Source organism: Passer domesticus, chromosome 3 (assembly GCF_036417665.1).
Source record: "Passer domesticus isolate bPasDom1 chromosome 3, bPasDom1.hap1, whole genome shotgun sequence".
NCBI classification, from domain to species: Eukaryota; Metazoa; Chordata; class Aves; order Passeriformes; family Passeridae; genus Passer; species Passer domesticus.
The window spans coordinates 104559953-104583462 of record NC_087476.1 but is presented as its reverse complement, the minus strand read 5'-3'; the positions used below and the strand labels follow the sequence as shown (position 1 = coordinate 104583462).

At 41.4% G+C, this 23510-nt stretch overlaps 1 protein-coding gene and 1 long non-coding RNA gene across 11 annotated transcripts in view; one reads left to right on the top strand and one right to left on the bottom strand.

Moving 5' to 3' along the window:
- Nucleotides 1–9833, bottom strand: part of MAP3K4 (mitogen-activated protein kinase kinase kinase 4) — a 66487-nt gene extending 56654 nt beyond the window's left edge. For 7 of the 9 annotated variants that reach the window (XR_010359383.1, XM_064414858.1, XM_064414865.1 and 4 more), the window contains exon 1: nt 5982–6364. Coding sequence is in view for 8 of the 9 variants with exons in the window: in XM_064414858.1 (XP_064270928.1) it covers nt 5982–6055 (74 nt within the window). In the remaining variant the exon portion in view is untranslated. Of the gene's footprint in view, nt 1–2987; nt 3008–5981; nt 6365–9810 lie in introns of those variants that run through there. The other 2 variants (XM_064414860.1, XM_064414861.1) reach the window with 2 other exon arrangements.
- On the top strand, nt 6945–15485 carry LOC135297373 (uncharacterized). Of its 2 annotated transcripts, XR_010359385.1 has the most exons (3): nt 6945–7714; nt 9663–11495; nt 11897–15485. It is a non-coding gene; the product is annotated as an uncharacterized LOC135297373 (long non-coding RNA). The 2 variants fall into 2 exon arrangements; XR_010359384.1 differs by lacking the exon at nt 11897–15485 and having other exon boundaries at nt 6945–9273; nt 9663–9813.
- Nucleotides 15486–23510: the final 8025 nt, after the last annotated feature.

Genomic DNA, 23510 nt, shown 5'->3' with positions numbered 1-23510 from the left:
GTCTGACTGGGCATCACAAATTTCCTTAGAGCACTAACGTAGTTACTAACAAATTTTAGTTTAACAGAAAAAAAAAAATTAACAGAATTTTCTCCTTCTCAAGACCTGGAAGCCACCAGAGTCAGTTCTACAAATTACTACCACGTTGGCACTTTTCCAAAAATTCTCCTATATTCCTGGGCAGAAGCTTCTATATGTGCTCACTATATTTACAAGAGAAAGACAACATAACAGAAAAATCTAACTTAAGCTATTGAAAGAGTGGTAAAGTGTTGGAGCACATTTTGGCTGATTAGAACAACATGCTAAACCTCAAAAGAAGAAATTGTCAAACACTGATTCAAGAATAAATTATGCAGAATGCAAAGTAGTATTCATCATATCTTTTTATAGCAAGTAGTGATAAGCACTACTGAGACATATTTAAATGATCTAAGGAAGCAATTTTTCTTCTGCAAGTTATACCAACTAGAAATAAGTACAAAAAATTAATAAAATAGAGCTCTTTTAAAAGTTTTGGCAGTTCTTCATGTTCTCATCTTAGAAAAAAATACTCAGAACTTTCTGGTTTTTACTAGCAAATTTGAAAACAGAGAAAGCTTAACTAATTTTTCCATCTGGGATTATTATAAGTTTTTATAAAAATTTGAACCATGATGTAACAGCATTTACAGTAAATTCATTTCTGAGCTTGCCCCCAATAGATTATTTGATTGAAACTATGCCATATTTTATTTCAAAAGAAAAAAAGCCTATTTAATTCTACCCTTGCTCTATAATGTGCAATAAAGTGTGAAAATGTTGATGGAGTTTGTTAGGTTTCCACATCCACGTTTAAGCCTGCCAAGTGAGGCTGCAAATGGATCAAAGGTTAGAACTGTAGAAACAGGAGCCAAGAGAGCTTTACCCAGCCCAGTTAGTATCCAGCTCTCTTATCTTAACTACTGATGCTAAAATATTAATCGATTCCAGACCCCATGCTTCTCCTTGAGTGCTACTTTTTCAACCTCAACTATATGCCAGCTCATATTTGGGAATTTGAACTGATTTTTTTTTTAAGTAAGAATCTCTGAAATATGTTTTCCTCACTAATGATGTTTGAGCACTCCATAGTACAGTATCAATCCAAAGGGTAAGTGCTGCAATTAAGCTCTTGGCACCTGCACAGATCAGATCCCAAGGTCTCAAGCCACACACCAATGCAGTAAAGTATACTTAATTAAGAACTACTTATGAAAAATCTGTAGTAACACACCTGCATGGCTTTTCTGGAAAACTTAAGCTGCACCAAGAGAAGTTATATACTACCAGGAAAAGAGTGTTAGGCTGCTAGGTTCAACTACAAAGATACCATATATAAAAGTGATAAACTGGGATATGCACAGACCCGTGATAAAAGATAAAAAGTACTGTAACAGCCATTCTTCCTCCACTCTCCCACACACACTCTGTTCTCCTGGCAGAAAGTTCCATTCCCAGATAAGAAAAAACTATCAACTGGTTATGATCCCAAAGTTTCAGTTCATCATTTAGACAAAGTCAAAGTCTACAAGAGCCCAGAAGGTGAAGCACTGAAAGTTAAATAGGTTTTCAATGGCAGCTGCTGTCTGAGCACAGCATGCTGGAGGTCTTGTCTTTGATGTTTGGAAAATCCCTGCAATGCAATGGGACTTCAGTCCTCGGCACTATTTGGAGCATCCCAAAAGCTCAGTGATCACACCCACAGAGAGCTCTACAGTGAGGCCAAGAAGTCATCGAGGCATGAGGAACTGTGGCCTTGTTATCACTTACTGAATGCATGTTCTTACAGCCAAAATGGTAAAAACCTTTCCAAATACTGCTCTTAGGAAAAGCAACAGCAAGCAAACCAGCAGCACAAGTAAGCCAAGGGCAGAATAAACCACACATTTACACCACATCAGAAAGCAACACAGATACTCAGTACCACTGAATACCACCAGGACACAGACAGAACAGAACTAATTTCCTCCTTCTACCCTAAGACTGCAGGAGACATTCAGCAGCACAATAGTTACATCCTATCTTGTCTGGCTCCAGAATAAACCTGACTGGGTTTCATGACAAATTAATCTGACTTTACACACAGGGTTCTTGGACCAGACACAAGTGAACATTAGACAATTCTGTAAATTAAATTCAGATGTTAAAGACAAACATTTTCATTTTGCTTTACGTTTGCAGTAAGCCAAGAGTGAGCATGGGACCCTTGTCAACTCTTTAAATAAATAAGCTTCTAAGTTATTTTTTTTAATTCAAAAATTACTTTGTTAATAAGTTACAGACCAAACATACCATCAGTGCAGTTAACATCTGAGAGAAGAATAAAAGTGAAGAAAAGCTTTGCAAACATAAATGTTGTAGACAACAGTAAATCCAACCACACAACTGAAGAAACGAGTTGAGATTCCTGCACTGACAGAGGTCAACACAGAGCTATAGAGCTATGGCAAAGCTCTATATACTTAAATCATTTTTCCCACTGAAGCTATCGACTACCAATTGGTACTATGAAAAATTGTCTTCTAAATGTATTTTAGCTGCAGATTAAAAGAATGGTTTGTATATAATTTAAGAAATGCGGTTGTCATGGAAGTCAAATCGTTATAAGCCTCTAAAAATCCCAATTAGCTCCCTGAAGCAAGAATTACTGCATATCCCTTATGCTTTCCTTTAAATTCAGCAGATTTGTTTTCATCACAGCACAGTATGCATTCCACAAAGGTCAATACCACTAGCTTACATAACAGTAAAACCAACCTTGACACAGACAGCACTAATTAACAGACATAAAAACAACCCAAGCAGCCACACAACACAGACTAATCCTTACTGCTACAAATGCCAAAGACATCTCAACGAGCACTTCATGTGTGTTTGTGCGTAGGTGCAGCAATCAGTCATTCATTCCAATCTTGCACATGTAAACAAGAAAATGCAATACATGTAGAATAGAGATTACATCTTACCTCATTTAAATGCATGGGGGGAATAAAAGCTATGGCAAAGCTCTATATACTTAAATCATTTTTCCCATTGAAGCTATGATCTTAAGTTAATAAAATAAACCCTTTCACTGCTCATATTCTATCAGCCATACAGATAGTCTGGCAAGCAGGAAGAGAGGCTGAGCACAGTTCATGACATAACCTCAGGCTTCCCCCAAACCACAGATGCTGCAGACTGACAGCCCCAATTCACTGTCATCCTAGGGACAACAAATCTGATAGACAGACTACTGACAGGTTCCCCAGCAAGGAGGAAGCCTCCACATAATTCACAATTCCTTCCCACTTTATTCACAGCCTTGGTCCTTCCTTCACCCCTTGCACTGGATTTATGCCAGGAGAAAGAGCGCTACAAGCAATAAGGCACAAGTCAGGGTAGCCCTGTGGCTCTCCATGCCTTTGCAGTGCCCCCAAACAAAGGGCAAAGTCCCAACAAAGGACATGCTTAAGGGCTCATTTTTCTCTGTAGTAGATTTTGTGCCAGAAAATTCTTGGGAAAGCCTAAAATTGGGCTTGGGAAATTTAAAGCGTATGGGTAATAATCAAGAAGCACCAAACACATCTGTTTTAATTAGCATTCTAGATTATCAAAGGGGAAACATTTTAGCTTGAAAACTTTCCACTTGTTTTAACGATTGATACTTAAATGTGAATTCTTCACTAAACCTTTCAGTAGTATCTTTTCACTTATCCATAAGCACTGCATGCTATCCAGGGTCAAAGTGCAATTCTATCTCAAAATCAACATCTGCTGGTAGCTTCCCTGAGCAGTTTCCAGTTTAGAGCTGTCTCCCCTCTCTCCTCCCACCGAAGTGTGTTTCCAGAAAGAAAGGAAGACCTGGGAAAAACAGTGTTTTTGGAGAGGGATTCACAATCCAAAGCTTTTGACTAAGGACTGTGTAATTAAAAAAAGCCATAAATATAATTTCTATTTGCCTTCAGTTTATAAAATTTACCATTGCATTTATATTCTAATAAGAGACAGACTCTTCACAAAGACAAAGCAGATTTCTCACACCAGGCAGTCTCAAAACAACAAACCAATAAGCTTTGTTTATCAAACAAATGTATGTGCATTGCTAATTCAGAATGACTGAATACTTCTCCACCAGAACTAAAGTTAAAGAGAATGCATTATAGCAATGCACTTTAGTATTAACCAGAACTCTTTATTATAAGAACACATTCATACTCTACAAACAGGATTAAAAACAATCTGCCATCAAATGGATTTCAAACGCCCAAACCTGTGCAAAATAAACTGATTTCAACAAGATTCTGGCCTCACAGCCCCAAGGATAAACACCTAATGATGATTCCAAAATTTAAATCAAAAGTAATCACGTTTGAAAAAGCTTCAGATACTTCACTTGTATTGCATTTAAGTAAAAGCAAGTGCTGCATAAAGCCAGAGAAGCAGGTGTGAACTTGGGACACAAAGTACACGCAGAAGTGAATCACAGTGGATGGAGTACATGCATTACCCTACACAAATTAAGGCTACCTAATTGTTTTGAGACATCCCCTTCCCACCCACCAGCTCACTCCGAAATAGCTAATTCAATTTTCATTTGCTGGGTAAAGTTGTCACCACATTATCCACACCCACATCCGACTCATATAAACTGTCCTGTAATAAGCAGAATCCAGCAGAGGTCAGAAATGGCCCTGCACAGGAAATGCCTGGGTGTTTTCTATTCAGGCTCTGAAGATTGCTCTTCTACATGAAGACAGCCCAGGCTTGGGTCATGCTGTTGTACAAATTTTATTTCAAATCATTTTCTGCTTAACCTGCAGTATTAGTCTTTGAACAATCCTTTGAAAAGGAACTTAGAAGCTTACTAATTCAGATGCCCTACAGCATTTGTATTTCATAATATTTCTGTTAAATCTTACTAATATTATATATATTCTGATTTTCGAATTCTCATGAGAGGAAAACAAATCGTTAATGAAAACTCAAAGGCATTGCTCAAACCCACAGCCTTGACCCACACAGGAGCACATCACAAGTTCCCTTTTATCCCATCAGTATAAAACAGCAGCTCACAATACCCAAGACCTATCTCAGCAACACGACAGCAGATATTTTGCACAGCACACCTGGAACACAATGCACCTGACTACTACCTTACAGCACTAATTGATCACACAAGCGTTTTAAAAACGTTTCCTGAATGCCTCCTAGTGAGAAGTGAAGTGCATCAACAGGATGTTATTTAAAAATGAGAAATAATTGCCACGGAATTAATAACTTGGACTTATGCAATACTTCTGCAGCCAGCTGGAAACACTAAACCATAAAGCAATTTGCATCCCCATCTCTCAGCAGGGCACAGATGGAGACTTGCAAAAAGCCAATCTGCAGGTCAGCACATTCAGGAGGTGACAGCAGTGGCAGAAAGCTTTGAGGCACCACAACACTTCTTTGTGAACGCTTTTTTTTTTTTTAACTCTGGCGTCTTACAACTATCGATTGCAACGCTGCCAGCCAGCAGCGACACGCCACGACCCTGCTGTTTCACCGGCACGCCAGAGAGCCCGATTTTCACCGCGGCTGCCATAAACACGGGGCAGCCCTGCAGGAGGGCAGCGCTTTTATCGCCGCAGTTCGCAGGTCAAGGAGCGCAGGGCTCGCTCCGCCAGCCTCCCGCGGGCTCCAGCTGCAGCCCCGCACCCCCGGCCCGACCCCGACACACCCGCTCGCACCGCTGCCAGGCTGGGGGCCAAGGAAACGATTTGCTTTTAAATGCAAAGCGCCCACAAAGCACTGCCTTACCCACCGCAGCCACCAGAGATTTCCTATCGCAGCACCGTCTCGCTCTGCAGGAGCGCTGAAGCAGCAGCCGCCGCAGGTTCTGCAGGGGGACACAGCGTGCACCCCCGGCTCCGGCAGCCCCCGCCCGGCACCGCTCCGTGCACCGAGCTCCCCGTGAGGCAGCGCTGCCTACTGACCTCCCCGCCGGCGGCGGCGGCGGCTCCTCCATGGCGGCGGCGGCGGCACAAACCAGCGCGGCGGCGTCTCTCATGCATGCACCGTGGCGGGCATGGCGGCGGGCCCCGGTGCGCGGCGCGGGGCGCAGCGAGCAGCGGCGGCGGCGGGAGGAGGGCAGCGGTCCCTAGCCGGCTGCAGGAGCGCGGCCGCGGAGAGCCGCCCGCGCGGCCGCCATCTTGGGAACAGCCTCCGAGGGCAGCGGCGCCGGCAGCATCGCTACGGCGCGCCAGGAGGGACCGGCCGCGCCAGAGGCGCCCGCTCCGCCGCGGCCGGGCTGGGGGCGGCTCCCGGTCCGGGTTTCTCCCTCTCGGCCGCGGGGTCGGGATGGGCTGTGGAACAGCGATGCTTCCCTCCGGCACCGTGGAAATGACACAAATTACATCTCCGCACTTCCCCGTTTATCGCGGGGCGGGGCGGCGATGGGGGCGCGGCGGGCGCTGCCGCCCCCTCCCCGGCCCGGCGGCGGAGCTGCCGCTGCTCCTGCCGCTGCCCGCTCCCGCACCGCCGGCACACGGAGACAGAAGGAAAATATCACTGCTGAGGGCAAGAGGGTTTCCCTGAGCAGGTGCCCGCTGCCTGCAGCCGTGCTCGCCCGCAGCCCGGCGCCTGCGGAGGCTGAGCGACCGCGGGCGGATCCGGGAGGTGCAGGGCCTGGAAGCCCCTGGAGGCCGCTCTGGGGGCGCGCATGGAGGAGTGATCTCCTGTCTTCTGTGCTCTGCTGCTGACAGAGGAACTTGTTCGAATTTGTCAGCCTGGACTTTTCAAACCCTCCAGCAGCACTGGTTATCAGCCTCGGACAGAGAACTGGAGGCACATTATCCAGCTGGAAGTACAGGGAGGAAAATGTGATTTCCTGGACTGCAGGTTGGCTGGAATATCAATGTCAATATCAACTCCCGTCAGAGGCAGAGGAGTGCCACGGGTCCTTCACTTGGGATCGCTGGGAGGGAGCCTCACCACCTGTGTTCCGGGACTGGAAGCACAGCAACAAACAGTAATGCGCACACAAAGCACATGAATTATTTCTGATGGGTGAAATTCCAGCTTGGACCAGAATCAGTTCTAGACTCTGCATTTTTGCACCAGTTCCTTCATTAGCTGTACAAGAAATTTGCACCTTTCTAGTCTGATACCAAAATTCAGCTGTAAAGTCACTGTTCATTAAATAGTTGTCCACCTCTCTATCAAAGTTTAGGAAACAAGTTCAACAGTCCCTTTGAAATAAAAGAATTATTTTTAAGCTGAAAAGCAGGATATACTTCTACTCTATCATCTTAATACTACCTACCTATTTATCATCTTAATGAGTGCATGCTTTAAAATGCAGGACCAGATAAATATCATTATGCAGGAAGCCACTGGACTGTTTTCCATAGGTCAAGAAAGATACCCAAATCACCATGACCCTGATGATCATTACATTGAAACATCAAGACATTCAGCATTTGCATCAAGAATTATAAGTTAAGATACCTCACGTAATGGAAAAATGCAGTATGTAGCATGTTAAAGATTTTTGCTTGCATATTGAGCCAAAACCATAAAGCAGCTCCAATGGCAGATGCACACAATACATTCCCACTAATCTGTCCTGGTGAACAAAACTTGGAAACCATAGCTGAAGGTCAAAAATTCTGAAGTGCTAACCTAATAAATTAGTTGTCATCTCCATCCAAAGCATGCATTATCTAAGGTAAAGCTGCTTACTTCACAGTATGCATGTGTTTTTAGTATGATCACAGATAACAAAGAGTCAATGTTACAGATTGAATTTGAACATCCTTTCAGTTAGGGATCATTGTCTCACACCATCTCTGCTGCTGTTTGCAGGGCAGAGATATATTTAGCAATCATGGCAAAATATTTCAGCTTCTTTGCTTTTTCTATCAAAACAATCAGTGCAGTGGTCTTTTAGAAGCACAGAGTTTTCATTAAATCTGATACTGCATTTTGCCATAAATGTGATAGTGTGGAAGTGGAGGCATCCCAAGGGTCCCGGCAAAGGGAGAAATGGGGACTGACCACTGCCACTACTTTTTGTAAATATTTAATTTACTGAAGTACACTGGGATTCACTGCAGCCTCTCAAACACGGTGGTCCAGAAAATTCTTCCCTGTACACATTTTCCCCTTTCCCTTTAGGGCAACCCAGCATATTGCATTGCATCTCATTCTTGTGGTATGTCACAGAAAATATCCTAAAACTACAGATACTGCCCAAGCAAAGCGAGGCTGCAAATTTGATTCAGAGATGCTTCTTTATCTGCAGTTGACCACAGTGAGCAACATAGCTCCTGGCATCAAGGAGAAGCTTGTAAGAGGAGAAGTTTATGAATGGCCTTGTGGAGAATTTAGGAAGAAATTAAGAGATGCAGGAATATTTGGAGGTGATAGTACAGGAAACATCAGATGACATAAGAGTCTCAGAGCCTATATAGGGATAATATTTAGGAAAGAAAAAATTCAAGGCAATACAGAGGTCTTAAAAATTGATATGCAAAAAAAAAAATTATTTTTTGCTTCTTTTAAGGAATACCTTTGTATTTCAAAGACTCCCTGACTGCCAGTTTCTGAGTCTAAACATACCAGTATTTCTTAGGTGCATGGAAATTGATAAAGGAAATCGTTCAGTCTGGTTCTACTACTGGAACAAAAGGCAGCACAAGGTTAAAATACACATCACAATCAGTAGCATCTGTCTGTAAGAAAATAGAGTTAAAATATTAGGAATGGATTTTATTGTCTGATGTGGCAAAATCATGACTTCAAAATTCCAGGTTAAAAAAACAAACCAGGAAACAAGTAACTGTCAAAATAGACAAACTTATTTCAGTTTAAATTCTGTTTTCAGAAGTTTTAGAATTAATTTTTTTTTCTTTTTTTTTTTTCCCAGAAAACATTTGGCTTTATAATTTAGCAGATGCTGCAATTGCTTAGGAATTGCTTTTTATTCTAGCAACATGCCTTTTATTACAGTAGCAGTTCTAGAATTTGCAATAAAAATTTGACATTGCAATAGCATCCTAATAACAAAAATAGTCTTTGAAATAGAATTTTCACATTTCTACTCCAACTACCCCTTGAAATTTCTATCGATTCCTGGGACATATATTGTGTTGTTCCTTCCTCCTCAGGTCATCACAGGTATCAGACACAATTGTAGATGCAGCTGTGCTTCTGCCATCTGCCATTTCTCCAAGTATTTTCTATATACAAAAAATCCTAATGAAGACAAAGAAATATTTGGTCCATGTAGGTAAATAAATATGTCATAGGAATATATTTGAAAATTTTTCTCCTGGTACCTGTCACAAGGCCAAACTTCCAATCATTTTTTTTAAAGTTACAAATGTTGCGCAGAATAAGGCACAACTTGGTTTTGGGTTTTCTTAAGTCAGTAAATGAAATCTAGTAATCAGATTTTTCTTCACTGTGTGAACTGCATGCAAAAAAAAAATCAAATTCTTGATTTGTACAATTAGTTTTTCCTTCAAATAAGTGATTTATTTTAGTTCTAATAAAAGCTATTTAAAAGCAAAAGCAAAGTTAATCAGACATTAGCAAACAGCCTGCTAGGTATCGTTAGTCTAGTATTTGTAAAATGAGCTGGAGACAGAATATTCATTTTTTCTTTGTTACAGGTTAGAAATGCTCTTCTGCAATGCAGTGAAGAATAAAACCTGAACAATACCTGCGTTTAATGTCTGGAACAACCTGACACCATTTCTTATGTAGACATTGCAACTAGCATCTCCAGAGTCCAAATAAAGTACCAAGATGTGTTTCTACCTGGGCATATGCAGGTTCCTCCACCTACAGTTTCGTTGTTCTCACAGAAGATCAGGCTGGGGGTGGCATTGAAAGAAACAGAACTCACTTTTCACTGTTATCTGATCTGAGCGTTGCTGCAATTGATTTGAAGTGTGAAGCTGAAGGAAATTAAGGAGTCCCACTGTATATACCCCCGTTCAATCACCCGCTACTGCTGTGATTCATTCTCTCAGGAAGCTGGCATGGTGGCTGCCAAAGCTTGTTCAGCAGCATGGTTTAACACCCGTGCTGTAACAGGAGCCAGCTGACTTGACGGAGGTGGAATATTTCTGTCTGAGCTCTGTCATCTCACAGGCTGCATGTCAGATTGCACAGGGCTCAATACCATTAATTCACCACTATTAAAGGAGTATTTGTTAGTAAGAGTAGCATGAGGTCAGAGACATTCCTGTGATTATTGTTTTATCAATTCAACTGGGCATTATTTCTTTAGGTACATCCTGTCCTAAAAAGCAGCTCTGTGTAGCACTGCCTCTGCATTATTAAAATGGCATGACCCATATGAGAGAAGTACAAAATCCTGTTGTGCTTAAAGCTGTATGCTTTTATTGTGCAAAGCTGGTCTCTGGGCTCAGTGTCTGCAAAGCTGGGCATAGCTAAACCCACTGGCTGCTCTTCAAAGATACCAAGGCACTGGACTTAGAAATTATCTGAAACTGAAAGTGTTGATACGTGTATAACAGTCTGGCTACAGCAGTTTATATCTTCCCAATAATTGATTTTGGACCTGTGAAAATCAGCTGCACTGAATTCAGTGCTACTTGAACTTGCCTATCAACAACAGAGTAAGCTTGCTTAAAGCTAGCCTGGCTCCTGCTAAATCATATTTTAATTCTTTCCCCAGCTGTATAATAGGCATACTCAGTGAGCAGCCATGGGGCATTTTTAAACAAGACTGAATGCTTGTCTGCATTTGTGTTCACTGCATTAATTTTATGTTCAAAGATGCTCCAGTGACAACTGGGGCCAATTCTTTAAAACCATATTTGTAGGCCCAGAGCATATCCATCTGTCTTCTGTGTGTGCCTGACAGGGCAATTCAATGCATTGGTGCACACAACAATGTTTTTCAACATGTTTTCAAGCATCTTGCAAGTTTGACTAGTTGCTTATACCAAAATTTATAAAGTGATGCTTCTTATTTCCATCATCCCAGAAAGCACCAAAAAAAAGTTCCAGACTATGTCTTTTTAAAATATCTGGTTGTGCAGCTGAGATTCTGTCTCTGTCTGCCTTACAGCAGCTGTGCTGTCCCAGCAGAAAACAGCTGTGAGATTTGTATCAAACTTCCCTGTCTAGGAAGACAGGAGCTGCCCATGTCTCCTCCTTCCCACAGATCTTTTTATAAGTGAGAGTAATCACAGAAAAGCAGCATAGCTAGCATTTTCCTTCACCCCAGCAGGTCCTGGCAGTTCTATCAGCTGGATGGAGTTATATGCAGCCATGAGAAAATGTTAATCTTCATTAAATGTTAATCCCTGCAAACACTTACATACACATCAGTTCACTTATATAATAGGCATACTGAAATCAGTGGGACAACCCTGGGAGAACAGTTACTCATACATATAAATGTTTACAGGATTCATTTCCTCCTTTTGCTCTGAATCATCTGGAATAATGTTTCCTCACAACTTCACAAGGTGAGTTTTGTGGTGTAATCCTGTTGATGGCTCAGTTCTGGTGAACATCAATAGGAATTAAGATATTCCCCATTTCTTGCAAAGCCCTCCAAACTAAAGCATAGTAAAATATTATCTTATTCTACAGCTCCCAATTGTGTCCCATTCTGCAGTGCCTCAGGTTTTATTTTTTCATTTATCTCCATTTCATTACTTAGAAAAAGCTGTTCCCTCATTGTTAACATAACTGTTTTCATCCTTCTGAATACTTATACAGTTCCTATGGTATAAAACCCTATAAAGAAGTGATCACCTGCAATTTGACATTATTTCAATGCATTCAGAGTGTTTTATTCTCATTTGAATCTTATTAGCCTCTTTCATTATTTCTATAATTGATTTGCATTTCCTCTTCCTCACAGGAATTGATGCTTATTTTAAGGCACATCCATGCTAGGAGACATAGCACACAGCTCTTGAAATAACTGTGGAATGATGTGAGCTAATATGATGTCCTGGCACAGCAGTCTTTCCAGCTACAGCCAGCTGAGGAATCCAGATCATGACCTTTGTGTTAGGGAGCTGAGATCCGTGTGATATTTTCTGCTGAGCTGTTTGTTTAAAAGATGGCTTCTCTCAACACCTTTGGGTGGATTTCTCTATGACTGTCGGGATACAATGGGCATTGATAAATTTTAGGAGTAGTTATTTTAATTCTATATTTCAGTCCAAATCCTCTCAAATCCACTGCAGTTGCTCTTCAGCCGTGGTGATAATCAGAAATACAAAGGGGTCAAAATTTTGTTAGTTTTTCTTCCTGTCCAAAGAAAATAGAATGAAATTGTTTTGGAACAGGATGACCCTGTTGAAGCTGAGGGTTTGTATTGCTTGGTTCCTCCTCTCTTGCAGGCTCAATGCTATGGTGTGTTTGAGCCCTGCTCCTGCTCTTTATCTATGGGATAGTGTGAAGTCCAGGAGGGAAATTTCTTCCACCCCTAATCTCAGCAGAGATACCAGTCAATTAACTCTACTGCTTGGCATACACACTGAGGCACTAACATAAAACAGACTAAACTTGCTTAAAAGACTCCAGCTTTCCAATGATGCATGGATGTTGTGGCACGCAGAGCTGGGGGGAAAATGCTGATCTGGAGACTCAGCACCCAGTTTTCAGCAGGGCAAACACACATTATTCATTCAGTTGTATTGGAGAAGGACTCCTGACTGCAGCGTGCTTGTTCACCTCTCAGAGGCATTCAGTATGGATCAGTTGCAAAACTTTATCACGTGTTGGATGTCTGTAACCTGCCTGAGATGAGATCACAGAAGTATTAATCTTCCAGCTAACTCTTTAGATGGACATTTGGGCTATAGCCCATCTGTCTGAGGCAGTCATGGTCTTCATTAGGCATGGATGCCTACCCACAGAATGAGGAGTTAGGTATTCTATAAGCGGTGGAAGATTAATATATATGCTATATTTCTAAATGTACAGTTACGGTTAATAGAAGAATTGCATTGCTATTCTTACCTGGATTTCAAATGTCAACAATAACATTTCAGTTCAAAATTTTGCATTAAAATTTGTAATTGTACTTTTCTAAACCACCCCCAAATGACAGCTTATTTCTGAGCTCCCCATCACAAAAGAGACAGGGACATGTAGGAATGAGTCCAGCAAAAGACTACCATAAAGGTAGTGAGGGGTATAGAGCATCTGAGATCTGAGGAGTGAAGGTGGAAATGTTCAGCCTGCGGCAGAGAAGGCTCAGGAAGGATCTTACCAATGTGTATAAATACTTGATGGGGCAGAGTAAAAAAGATGAAGCCAGGCTCTTCCCAGTGGTGTCCTGTGAAAGAACTAGAAGCAATGGATAAACCATGAAAAATTCTTTTAAACTTGAGAAAAACTTTCCTTATTGTGAGAGTGGTCAAACAATGGCATAGGTTGCTCAGAGAGGTTGTGGAATCACCATCCTTAGAGATATTCCAAACCCAAGTGGTTGTGGCCCTGAGATACCTGCTCCTGCTCACCCTGCTTTAAGCAGTGTTGGGATGAGGTGATCACCAGGGGAACCTGTCCACCTCAGCCATTCTGTGGCTGATCTCATAAATACTTTTGAATTATAAGCAATCTCTTAAACATAAAGTTCCCTAGGAAACACAACTATTTAAAAGCACACAGCACCAAAAAATTTGGTACTATTTATAATTTTGTTGCGAATTGTGGTGATTTTAAATTAATGCATTTTTAATAAAGAACTATTGCTGGTAATAATTAAGTTATTCTAAAATATATAATTCATAATGCTGTTAAGTAGCCGTTTCTGCCAGCTAAATTGTAACTTTCTGCCAGAAGAAGGTGTGCAATACCAAATATGTGGGCAAAATCACAGCTTTGTGAGTACCTTCCTTTCCAAAGTTGTGCCATTTCCTACTAATGAGGTTTTACAGCAAGACCAATGATACTGCCTTTAAAAAAAATTTATTTTATACTTGAATGACATGGATTGTTTTAAGAAACTTCTGAAAAACAAGTAACATTAACCATGCTTTTGTATTTTAAGTGATACAGAATCCTGATATTCAAATTGTATAAATTATATACAATTGCATTTTACATGTCAAATAAACCAAGGCTGTCATTATTTGGATGTGGTCACCTTTACTGCTCAGCAAAGAGTGCATGTTACACCCATAATCATTTGTACAAAGCCAGATTCTGAAAATCTTAGACTCCTCTGATTTCAGCAGTTGTTTTTACTCAGTGAGGTTTGCCCAGCCAAAAATGAATGGCTCTGTGCTATTCCCTATTCATGGCACTGTACCTCAGCTGAGATTTCTGATGTATTTTAGTTATCACACTACCTGTATTTGAAAATAACCTGTAAGCACATTTAGTGTGCTTACAAAACATCTATTTATATCACCATTACTTTTCAGAGTTACATTTCGTGCTGTGTTTATTGCAGCTATTCCAGATCTCCTTGTTGTATCCACAACAGGGTGCCAACTATGGTGTTGAGTAAGAGGATTTTAACTGTGAATGGATCTCTCTCCCTGAAGTAACGAGCTCAGATAGACTTCAGAAAGTGATGTTTTGCCTGCCTCATCACTTGTCTAAAAAGGATAAGGGCAGAGCTATCAGAATTACTCTGATGTAATGCAGCGAGCATGAGTGTCCTAGAAAGTTGCGAGCTGTAGATGTCACATCATCACAGAGTCTTGTTTCCTGTGAGTTGCCAAATGATCTTTATTTGAATTTAAAATATTTTTGCCTGAGAAAGCAGTAACAAGCAGCCTATTAAATATACCATTGAATGTCTTTCCTACTTGATCATCAGCATTTTGGTAACTTAAAGTGAATGGACAAGTTTTCTTCACATTATACAATTTGCAATTTTTAGCACAAACCAGAAGTGAATCTGATTGTCAGCTTGACATTCATGGAGCCTTGTATTTGTGCATAAATATGAAAGCTCAGCATAAAAGGTTTGTGCTCATATTGGCCATCAGAGTCCTAGAAGCTGATTTTGAAAATGTGGCTGTGGGCATATAAAAATAATCTGAAAGTTATTATTTAAATATACATTGTGTACTCAGAGCTATAAGGAATCGGCCATCTTACCTACAAGATGTTTACAAAGCAAGTCTGCTAGGTTTTCTAACAGCATCTTTGTAATATAATTAATTCTTCTTAAAATTTTATTTTATTTCATTTCATTTCATTTTAATTTTGAAATGTAATACTTCTGTTGTAGAATATGGGGGCATGTTTAAGAAATATGTAATAAATACAATTACAGCCACAACAGGACACATCTAAGTGTGGTATTTAGTGGTAGGTTATGTTAGTAATCATAAATTAGATTACTAACAGATATACATAAAAAGATATAAAAAGGATGGAACAGCAGAAAAAAGAGGATGTTTTAGGTATTGCCATTCTGGTGATGCTTGAGCCTTATCTTAAGCTGGGTTAAGTATTCATTTAACAATGGTTGCTTGCGCTGAATTAAACTGATTTTTTTTTCAAAGTAAAAAGTCTGTCTTAAAAATAACTGATTGACATTACATAATTAGATTATGTAATTTATTATGATGCCTTTATGAACTATGCTTCCCACCTCTGCATGTTGCTGGATTTTTTCATCTTCCACATGCTTGGATTACATGGCACTTTGTTCCAAACCATTCTCCTTGAGAATGATCTTAATTTCTGTGCAATCTGACAAGCTGAAAAACGTTTTCTTTTGCATTTATAGTGGGGCAAACTGGCAGAACTATGAATACAACTTATGAGCATAACTGAATCTCTTCCCATTGCAACATAAAACTATCATAATATGTACATTTTTTACCCGTATAACTGCATCAATAATAGGGCTGCTGCTGCCATGTTATAGACACCCATCATAAGCTTACTGTGAAAGTGTCATTTATTGTGCTTACAAGAAGGAAAAAAGTTTATTCTGGTCAATAAACAAAGTCCCAGCTTCAGAGCCAGAAAGATGCATCTTTTTTTTCTTTGCCAAGGGCAAGGGACTCTCTGAGGAACAGGCTGCATGGTTGAGTTGTTGAATGCTTCCCCAGCTGCACACTTCCCATCAGCCAAATATATTATCAGAGCAGTACCCAGATTCTTTGGCCATAAACAAAAGCATGCATGTACTTTTTTGTGCCACTAGTGACCCTTGATGTTCAAGGTTCATATTTCCTTAAAGTGCTAGATTAGAAATTTTTCCAACCCCCCCAGCCTCCATCCATATAGGATAATTAATACTAACAATTTCATCCTAATTCAAGGTCTTTAAACCAAGCTGGTCTGGTTTTCATTTTCTGTGTAAAATGGAAAGGCACAGAGGTAACTGCAATGTTTGGTATCTGTGAACACCTTTGCAAGGGTAGGTAGGTATGCATTTAGTCTGCTTTTGGTAGGGCTAAAGCTTAAACAGAACATTGGCAAAATCAAAGAACTACAAATTCAGCAGTGACTGGGCAAGAAATGCCCGTGGTTTTGCAGGAGGGTGAAGTTGCAGCAGGAAGGTGAAGTTGCAGCAGGAGGCCAGGTTTGTCCTGGGCCAGCTCATGTTTGCTGCAGGCTGCCTTGCTCCTGGTCTGTGGAGAGCTGACCTGCCAGGAGCCCGAGGGGAATTGTGCTGCAGAGTTTCTCCTTTGCACAAGTGCTCCAACCCTACCTCTGTGGGTCGTGGCAGGGCACCTGGCCCGTCCCAGCCCAACTTTCAGGGTGCTCTGGGCTGAGTCACACCCACGCCACAAGCTGGGTGGCATCTGCCAGGGTAGGGCAGCCACAGTGTGACAGGGAAGGGCTCTGCCTCTGGTTGGACATCAGCACTCAGCCACAAGAAGAAAGGCCAGAAGAAAATGTTCAGGCACTCTGGCTGTCTAGTACAGCAGGAGGAGCATTCAAGTTCCACCTGTTTAGGGAAGGTGTAACCTCTGACTTGGGCTGTTGAGCTGGCTCAACAAGCAGGAACGGGTCAGGGTGATGCAAGCCCTGCCCTTGCCCTTCCCTGTCAGACTATTTGTTTCCTCAAAGGTATCAAGCAAACTCTGAAGCTTTTAAGCAGGAGGGAGGGTTAAAGAAGCACGCAACCATCACTGAGAGCTGCAGGCAAAAATAGCCTGGCATTATTTTTATGGAAACGTATTTAGTCCATTTATTAAGGCAAAAGGATGCCCCTGTGAAGCAAAACATGTAGCTCACAAGAGCAAGCAGAAATTAAAATGGTATTCAATGAAAGACTATTGAACCAATAATAGATATTAGGTGCTAGGACAAATTAATTAATTTTCAGCAAAGGCCAGTTTGCAGTAGTAAGGGATGCTGGAAGTATTTTATAAAAGAGAAATTTGCTAATCTGCCCTGTTGAAAAGGGCAGATATTCCACATGTATGAATTTGGTTTCGAGGTGTTTCCAGGAAACATACAATAGTGAATGAAGGGTACTTTGTCCACAAAAATATATTTGCAAGGGCTCTTAGACATGAGAGAGTCACCAGCTCTTGTGACACTGATTGCTTTAAAATGGGTTATTTCAAGGGAATGACAAGAAATGATGAGACAATAAACCATTCTTGCAGGAAGTCTCAGGCAGTAGCAACACTGGCCAAGTTTAAAATTTGCTGGGGGTAGAAACTGAGGATGTATTAAAACATATTGGGCTTAAGGTTACAACTGAACAAGCAATATATTATTCTCCTTTCACTGGACAAAGACCCATGTTCTGCTTATGAACTGCTTTTAAAATTGCAAAACAAAACAAAAAACCCTCCCAAATGCGTCACAAATTCAAATTACTTGTACAAAACATTCATCAAACGAGTCCATGCTAATTCCTGTTGTAAGCATTGCTCAGAGTGTTTGACATTTGTGCCGTGTGACACTCGCGATGTGTTTCTGCTCCGTGAGCAAGCGCCTGGCTCAGAGCGCTGGTGCTGCTCTGCCAGGGCTGAGTGCCAGCCCTGCACAGGGCAGGCACTGTGCTCCCCTCAGTCTGACTTGTGGACACAAGGGAAGGTGGGAGATGAGTGGTGCCTCGGTCCTCTGCTGCTCTCTCTGCTCACTGTTGACATCTCCATTTTTTATTTATTTTATTTATTTACTTTTATAACAAACAGGCAGATAAGCAAAGAAATTCTCTTGCCTCAGAGCATTGGGAATATTTTTTTTTTAAGTCACAGCTCCAGGAACCATGTGAATTAGAGGCAAATACAAACTCACGTTAAATTACTGGTCTTCAGTTTTGTAGAATTGTTCTTGAAGACATGATCCAGAAATATTCTGAAGTTTCAGTAAGCAAACCAAAGTGAAAATAAAAAAGGATTTGCATATACTTAGGCCAGTCTTTTCATTCTGGGGACCTGAATCATGACTTCTGAATGCCTGGATTAGCAATTCTCTATTTAGCAGTGACCAAAATATTCAAAAATAGCTTCTCACTATTTGTGCAGTCTATATTTGTGCTTGGTAAAAGCCATCTAAGCTGCTAAAAAAAGAAACACAGACCTTGGCAGTTAGCAGGGCATGTCCACAAAAACCAATATGCAACATTGCCACTTGGATCTGAAGTTCTCTTCTGTTGCCTCTCAGCAGCAGCAGAGACTGACAGGAGCTACTGTGAGACACTCCTCCTCATCTTCTAGCACTTATCATTTAAGTGTGATGCATAAAGCAACAGTGTTCAAACTGATTGTGCTTCCAAAAGGGCAGGATCACCAGGCAAAAACTATTTCTTTTTGAAGTGGAAAAAACCTGTGATCTCAAGCCACGTATTTGGGAAACTGTAGAAGGTGCTCCTGATTGAGAACAGATCAGACAAGCCTTAACCAGTTACCTGCCTTTTCTGCTCTTTTCTGATTTATTTGTTGATTTTATCCAGTCACATATGTCTTATCTTTTAGACAGTTCATCCTTTGGGACAGAAACCACCATTTCCTTTTTTTATATATAGCAATGCTGGATAATCTGACTGAAGTTTTTCACTTGCTATACCGTAACAGTTAAATTAATAACAATTTTGGCCAATTTCTAGTCTCAGCTAGCTCCTTTTGGGCTATTGTAGCCCAAAGCTATAATAAGCAAATAAAGCAATTTGGTCAGGCTTTTATCTGGAAGAAATCCTCATTCCAGAATACAGAGTTTTAAAGCTGACATCTGGAGTGATACAGGTAAGTTTTCTTATTGTCCATATGTTCCTCCTGACACATTCATGTACTTTAGATGTAAATTAAGAATATTATGTTAAAAATGTGCCCTTCCTTTTCTGTTTTGTCAGCCTCTACACAAAAGAAACTCCTTACAACTCCTCCAGTACAAATCCCAAATAGGTGTTCTTTAATGTCCAGGATCAGAACCTGTCCAACACTTCCTCAGAGTAGCAGCCAGCCTCTCTCACCTGAGTATGGCTCGTGCAAGTGCCAGCCACTCCCAGCTGCACCCCCACAGGGCACCAGCTCTTCCCTGAGTGCTGGCCCAGGAGAGCAGACAGACCACAGGTAGGTCTCTCACTGTACTGATCAGTGCAAAAACCCCCCTCTAACCCACAAACAAAAAAATTCTAGAAAAAGAGGATTTACAGTGCTTTAATCATAACAGGGAGTCCTTGTGGGAAACTCTCTGAGATAAAACTGAGCAATATTGCAATACTCTGACCCATAAATAAACCTGTGCCTGTGCTGTTGCCTCAGAGATACTATGATGGAAATTTCTCCATGTCTCATTTTCATTTTAAGTAACTTGTTCTGCCTAGAATTCCTGTGTGTGCTTCCTTTCTAAAACTTGTATCATCCTATTTCTGTGATGCAAAACTCATATGTTGCATTATTTGCTATTTATTGCTATCTGTACATTTCTTATCTGTACATACCCATATGAATATGTTACCTAGACTTTAATAGGATGTGTTTGTAAAATGCACTGGCATGTGCAACTCTGGTAATGAATCTAAAGATGAACAGATTTAAAACTATGCCCAAGGCGGTTTGGATTACTGTATTTGCCAAAAGTAGCTGGCTCTGTTGTGATGTTTTAATAGCTCCTGCATGGCAGATTCTTGCACATTATTCAATACTCCTTAACTTTTCATTAGGTATACACAGGAAGAACATGGAAACATCCCTGATTTTTATCTCTTTAGTGTCCTCTAGGAATCAGCTAGAGGTTTATGTGGGAGAAATTATCTTAGAATCACTTCATAATACACCATTAATGTATCAGTGAGAGGTTAAGACACGTTGATTTATCCTGTTAATGTTAGAGACTACAGTTATGTGTAAAATGAAAAATTATGCACAGCAAACTATGCAATGACTACACAATGTGACCTGCCAGAGCAGTCCTTCTGCATCAGTTCCTCCAAAGATCTCCTGTGACCTGAGAAGCTGTACTTCCTTCCCACTTTCTCTCTTCTCTCAGAGTCAGCAAGCTGTGCCATCAACAAGACACTGAAAAGCAAAAAGACCCGCAAGAAATAAAAGGGGATTTCTGTCCTTCTCTGTGTTCTGTCTCTGTAGAATTGAAATCCTGCCCTTCAGTCAACATTCACACCAGCTGCCTGGGTAAGCACATGTGATGTGCCACCCTTTCAAGACAATATAAAAACCATAAGTAAGATTTTTTTTTCAGTTAAGTTCCTTCAACGTGATGCTGATATATATATATAGATATATAGATATAGATATAATTACATACACACATATATATGTTTTTAGCTATGTAGAAACTGCAAACTAGATATAAAAAATTGCAAAACACTTGTTGTACTTTGTTTTGATATTTGCACATTCAGTAGTTCTGTCACGTTAAATAAAGACAAAAATCATTTTATTAATGGTAACAGATATTATGCTACTCAGTTGCCTAATGAAATGCTTTAAAGTGAAATGCAAAGCTCACATGTTCATCCAGAGGATCTAAAAAATGTGATTGTACTAACACACAGTCTGTTTGTCAGTCTGTCTTCCAACCCTGTACCCAACAAAAAAAGTCACAGTGAGCACAGTTAAAAGAACACAGTGAAGCATGGAAAAAATATGTAAAAGGTCCTTGCTAGTGTTAGATTTGTGCATCTGTAGGGACAAGCATGACAATTAGCCAAGAGCCCTGAACACTCAATTTCTCCTTTGAGAGAAACTGCGTTCACGGTTTTTTCTCTACAAAGACGCTTCTGAACTTGGATTCTTTCCTACGACACTGAATGCCAGCTTGTTCCTTGAAAAGGAGGGGATTTAAAAGGCCATAAAACTAGAAGGACTTCTGGATAGACAGGCAATTAGAACAAAAGGAAGTTTGCATTGTATATAGAGGCAGAACTTCCTACTCCATTTCAGCATGTGCATAAGATAATTTTATTTCTGTTAAATAATTTCATTTGTTTTTAATGCCCTTCTTGTGTCCTAAAGACTCTTCTCCATGTAAAATTAAATAGCTATTAGAATGGCAGAGAAGGCTGTCATCAAAATTGTATGACTCATCTTTTTATTTTTTCATCTGCACTAAGATATGACCCAGAGAAACTGGCTGAAAGTGTAGAAGCCTTCTCTGCCATTCTTGATATTTGTGAAGTGTTTTCAAACTTGTTTGTAAGTTTTTTAGCTTTTCTGTCTGTGTTGGACCCCTCAGTTCTCTGTCCCTTTTTTCTTTCCTGCTTATCCCTGGCGGAGGAGCAGCCTGAGGCAGAACTGGCTCCAGCAGCTGGGGCTGAGTGTAAGGCCCTTTCCTGCTCATCAGTGAAAGGGATGGATGGGCTCATTGGCTCAGCTCGTTCACCAAAGCTCCTGCTCCGAGCAGCCTCTCAGGCTCCAGGAGCTGCAGCTCTGCACTCAAGCCAGGAGAAGTTGCACCTTTTTCTGCATCCATCTAAATGCATCACGTGGCGAGCCCAAGTCATTTTCCTCCAACACTATCACAAGACAAGTAAAAACCAGGCTTGCTGTATGTTTGCTTACCACTCTCCAAGGAATGACTTGCTGCCTGACTTTTTACGGGCAGAGGGAGCCAGCTGGGGCACCCCAGAGAGTGAGACAAGCCTGGGTGAGCCACACTGGGGCAGGAGCCAAGGGCCCAGCAGCAGTAGGACTCTGGAAGAAAAGCCCATTCACAAAAGGAGACTGTGCCTTCCCACGCTGGTGCAGCTGGGGGCTCTGCAGCCAGAGGCAAGGCCAGACAGAGGTGACTCACTGAGGTGACTCAGAGGTGACAGAGCTTGTCTCTGACAGTATCTGCCCTTCTGACCAGAGTTATCATGGATGACCAGCTGAGAGGAGCAGCTGCTGTGGGGAATTCCTCGGTACTGATGGGAGCTGTGGGGCTGTCTTTGGGGACAGGGAGGCTTCACCTCCTTTGCCCTCGGCTCACACCACCCTGCTGCCTGCCACAGAGCAGCACTGGCACCGACTCTGCCCGGTTCAGCGGTCTGTGTGGTCTGAGCCTGCAGGTTTGTGTGGGCAGAGATCGCTGCTGACAAGCACAGAGAGGTGTGGGAGCTCACAGCAGCCTGAGAGAAGGCAAGCAGACGTGTGGGAAGCAATCACATCTCTGGCCATCTGAGGATGGCCTCATCCCCACCAGCCTGGCAGTCACACAGCCAGGGACTGAGTATGGATGTACCACAGCCACGTCAGCGACCACTGCAGGTCCCACCTCTCACTGTCCTCTGCCGCCTTAGTCACCTCAGTGATCTCCATAAAGGAGAACGAGGTGAACTCTTATGATGAGCTGGATGAAAGGATTATCATCCCGGCTGTTTGCTGCTGCCTCACCACCCAGGGCTTTTCCTGCCCAGCTCTCCTCTTCCATTACTTTGCACAAACAAGAAAACAAACCAGCCAAAAAATGGCAGAATGGAGGGATGGGTCAATTGTGTGAATAATCTGAGGTGTGATCTGCTCTCAGGGACAGCTGAAACATTTCATCTGGCTGCCATCTAAATGGGGTTTTATTTGGAAACAGCTGTAATGGCTTGAGAAGTGACCATTTCCTGGCTGTCCCTTGCAGTGCAGTGACTGCTGCAGGTGACTGCTGCCAATCCACCCAAGCGTCACTTGTCACTCCCTTCCCCGAGTGCAGGGCAGGCAGCTTGGGCTGAGCCCAGCACACGAGGGCTTTCAAATCAGCCAAGCAACTTTGCCCAGAGGCTGGCACGCAGGGCTCAGATGATGTGCTCTTTTAGGAGGGTGACCCCTCAGAGCAGACAGCTGAAAGCAAATGGTCCAATGCTGGCAATAGTATCTTAAAACACCAAAGCTTTTTTGTATTGTGAAGGTTAAGCCATCCTGTTTGGCACTTCAAATTCCAGATTATCTGAATTTTCCATGTACTTGGAAAAGGAATATTTTACTAATTTTGCTAATTAATCAAAGTTGATTTAAAAATTTAAAATATTTTAAATTATTTTTTGGTATATAGAATGGGTTTATTATGTTTGCCTTCATATGTCCCTGAAAATTTTGAATTTGAATACATTGGATATATAAGAAAAGCTGCACCATCATCTTGGTTTTATTTGCCAGCAA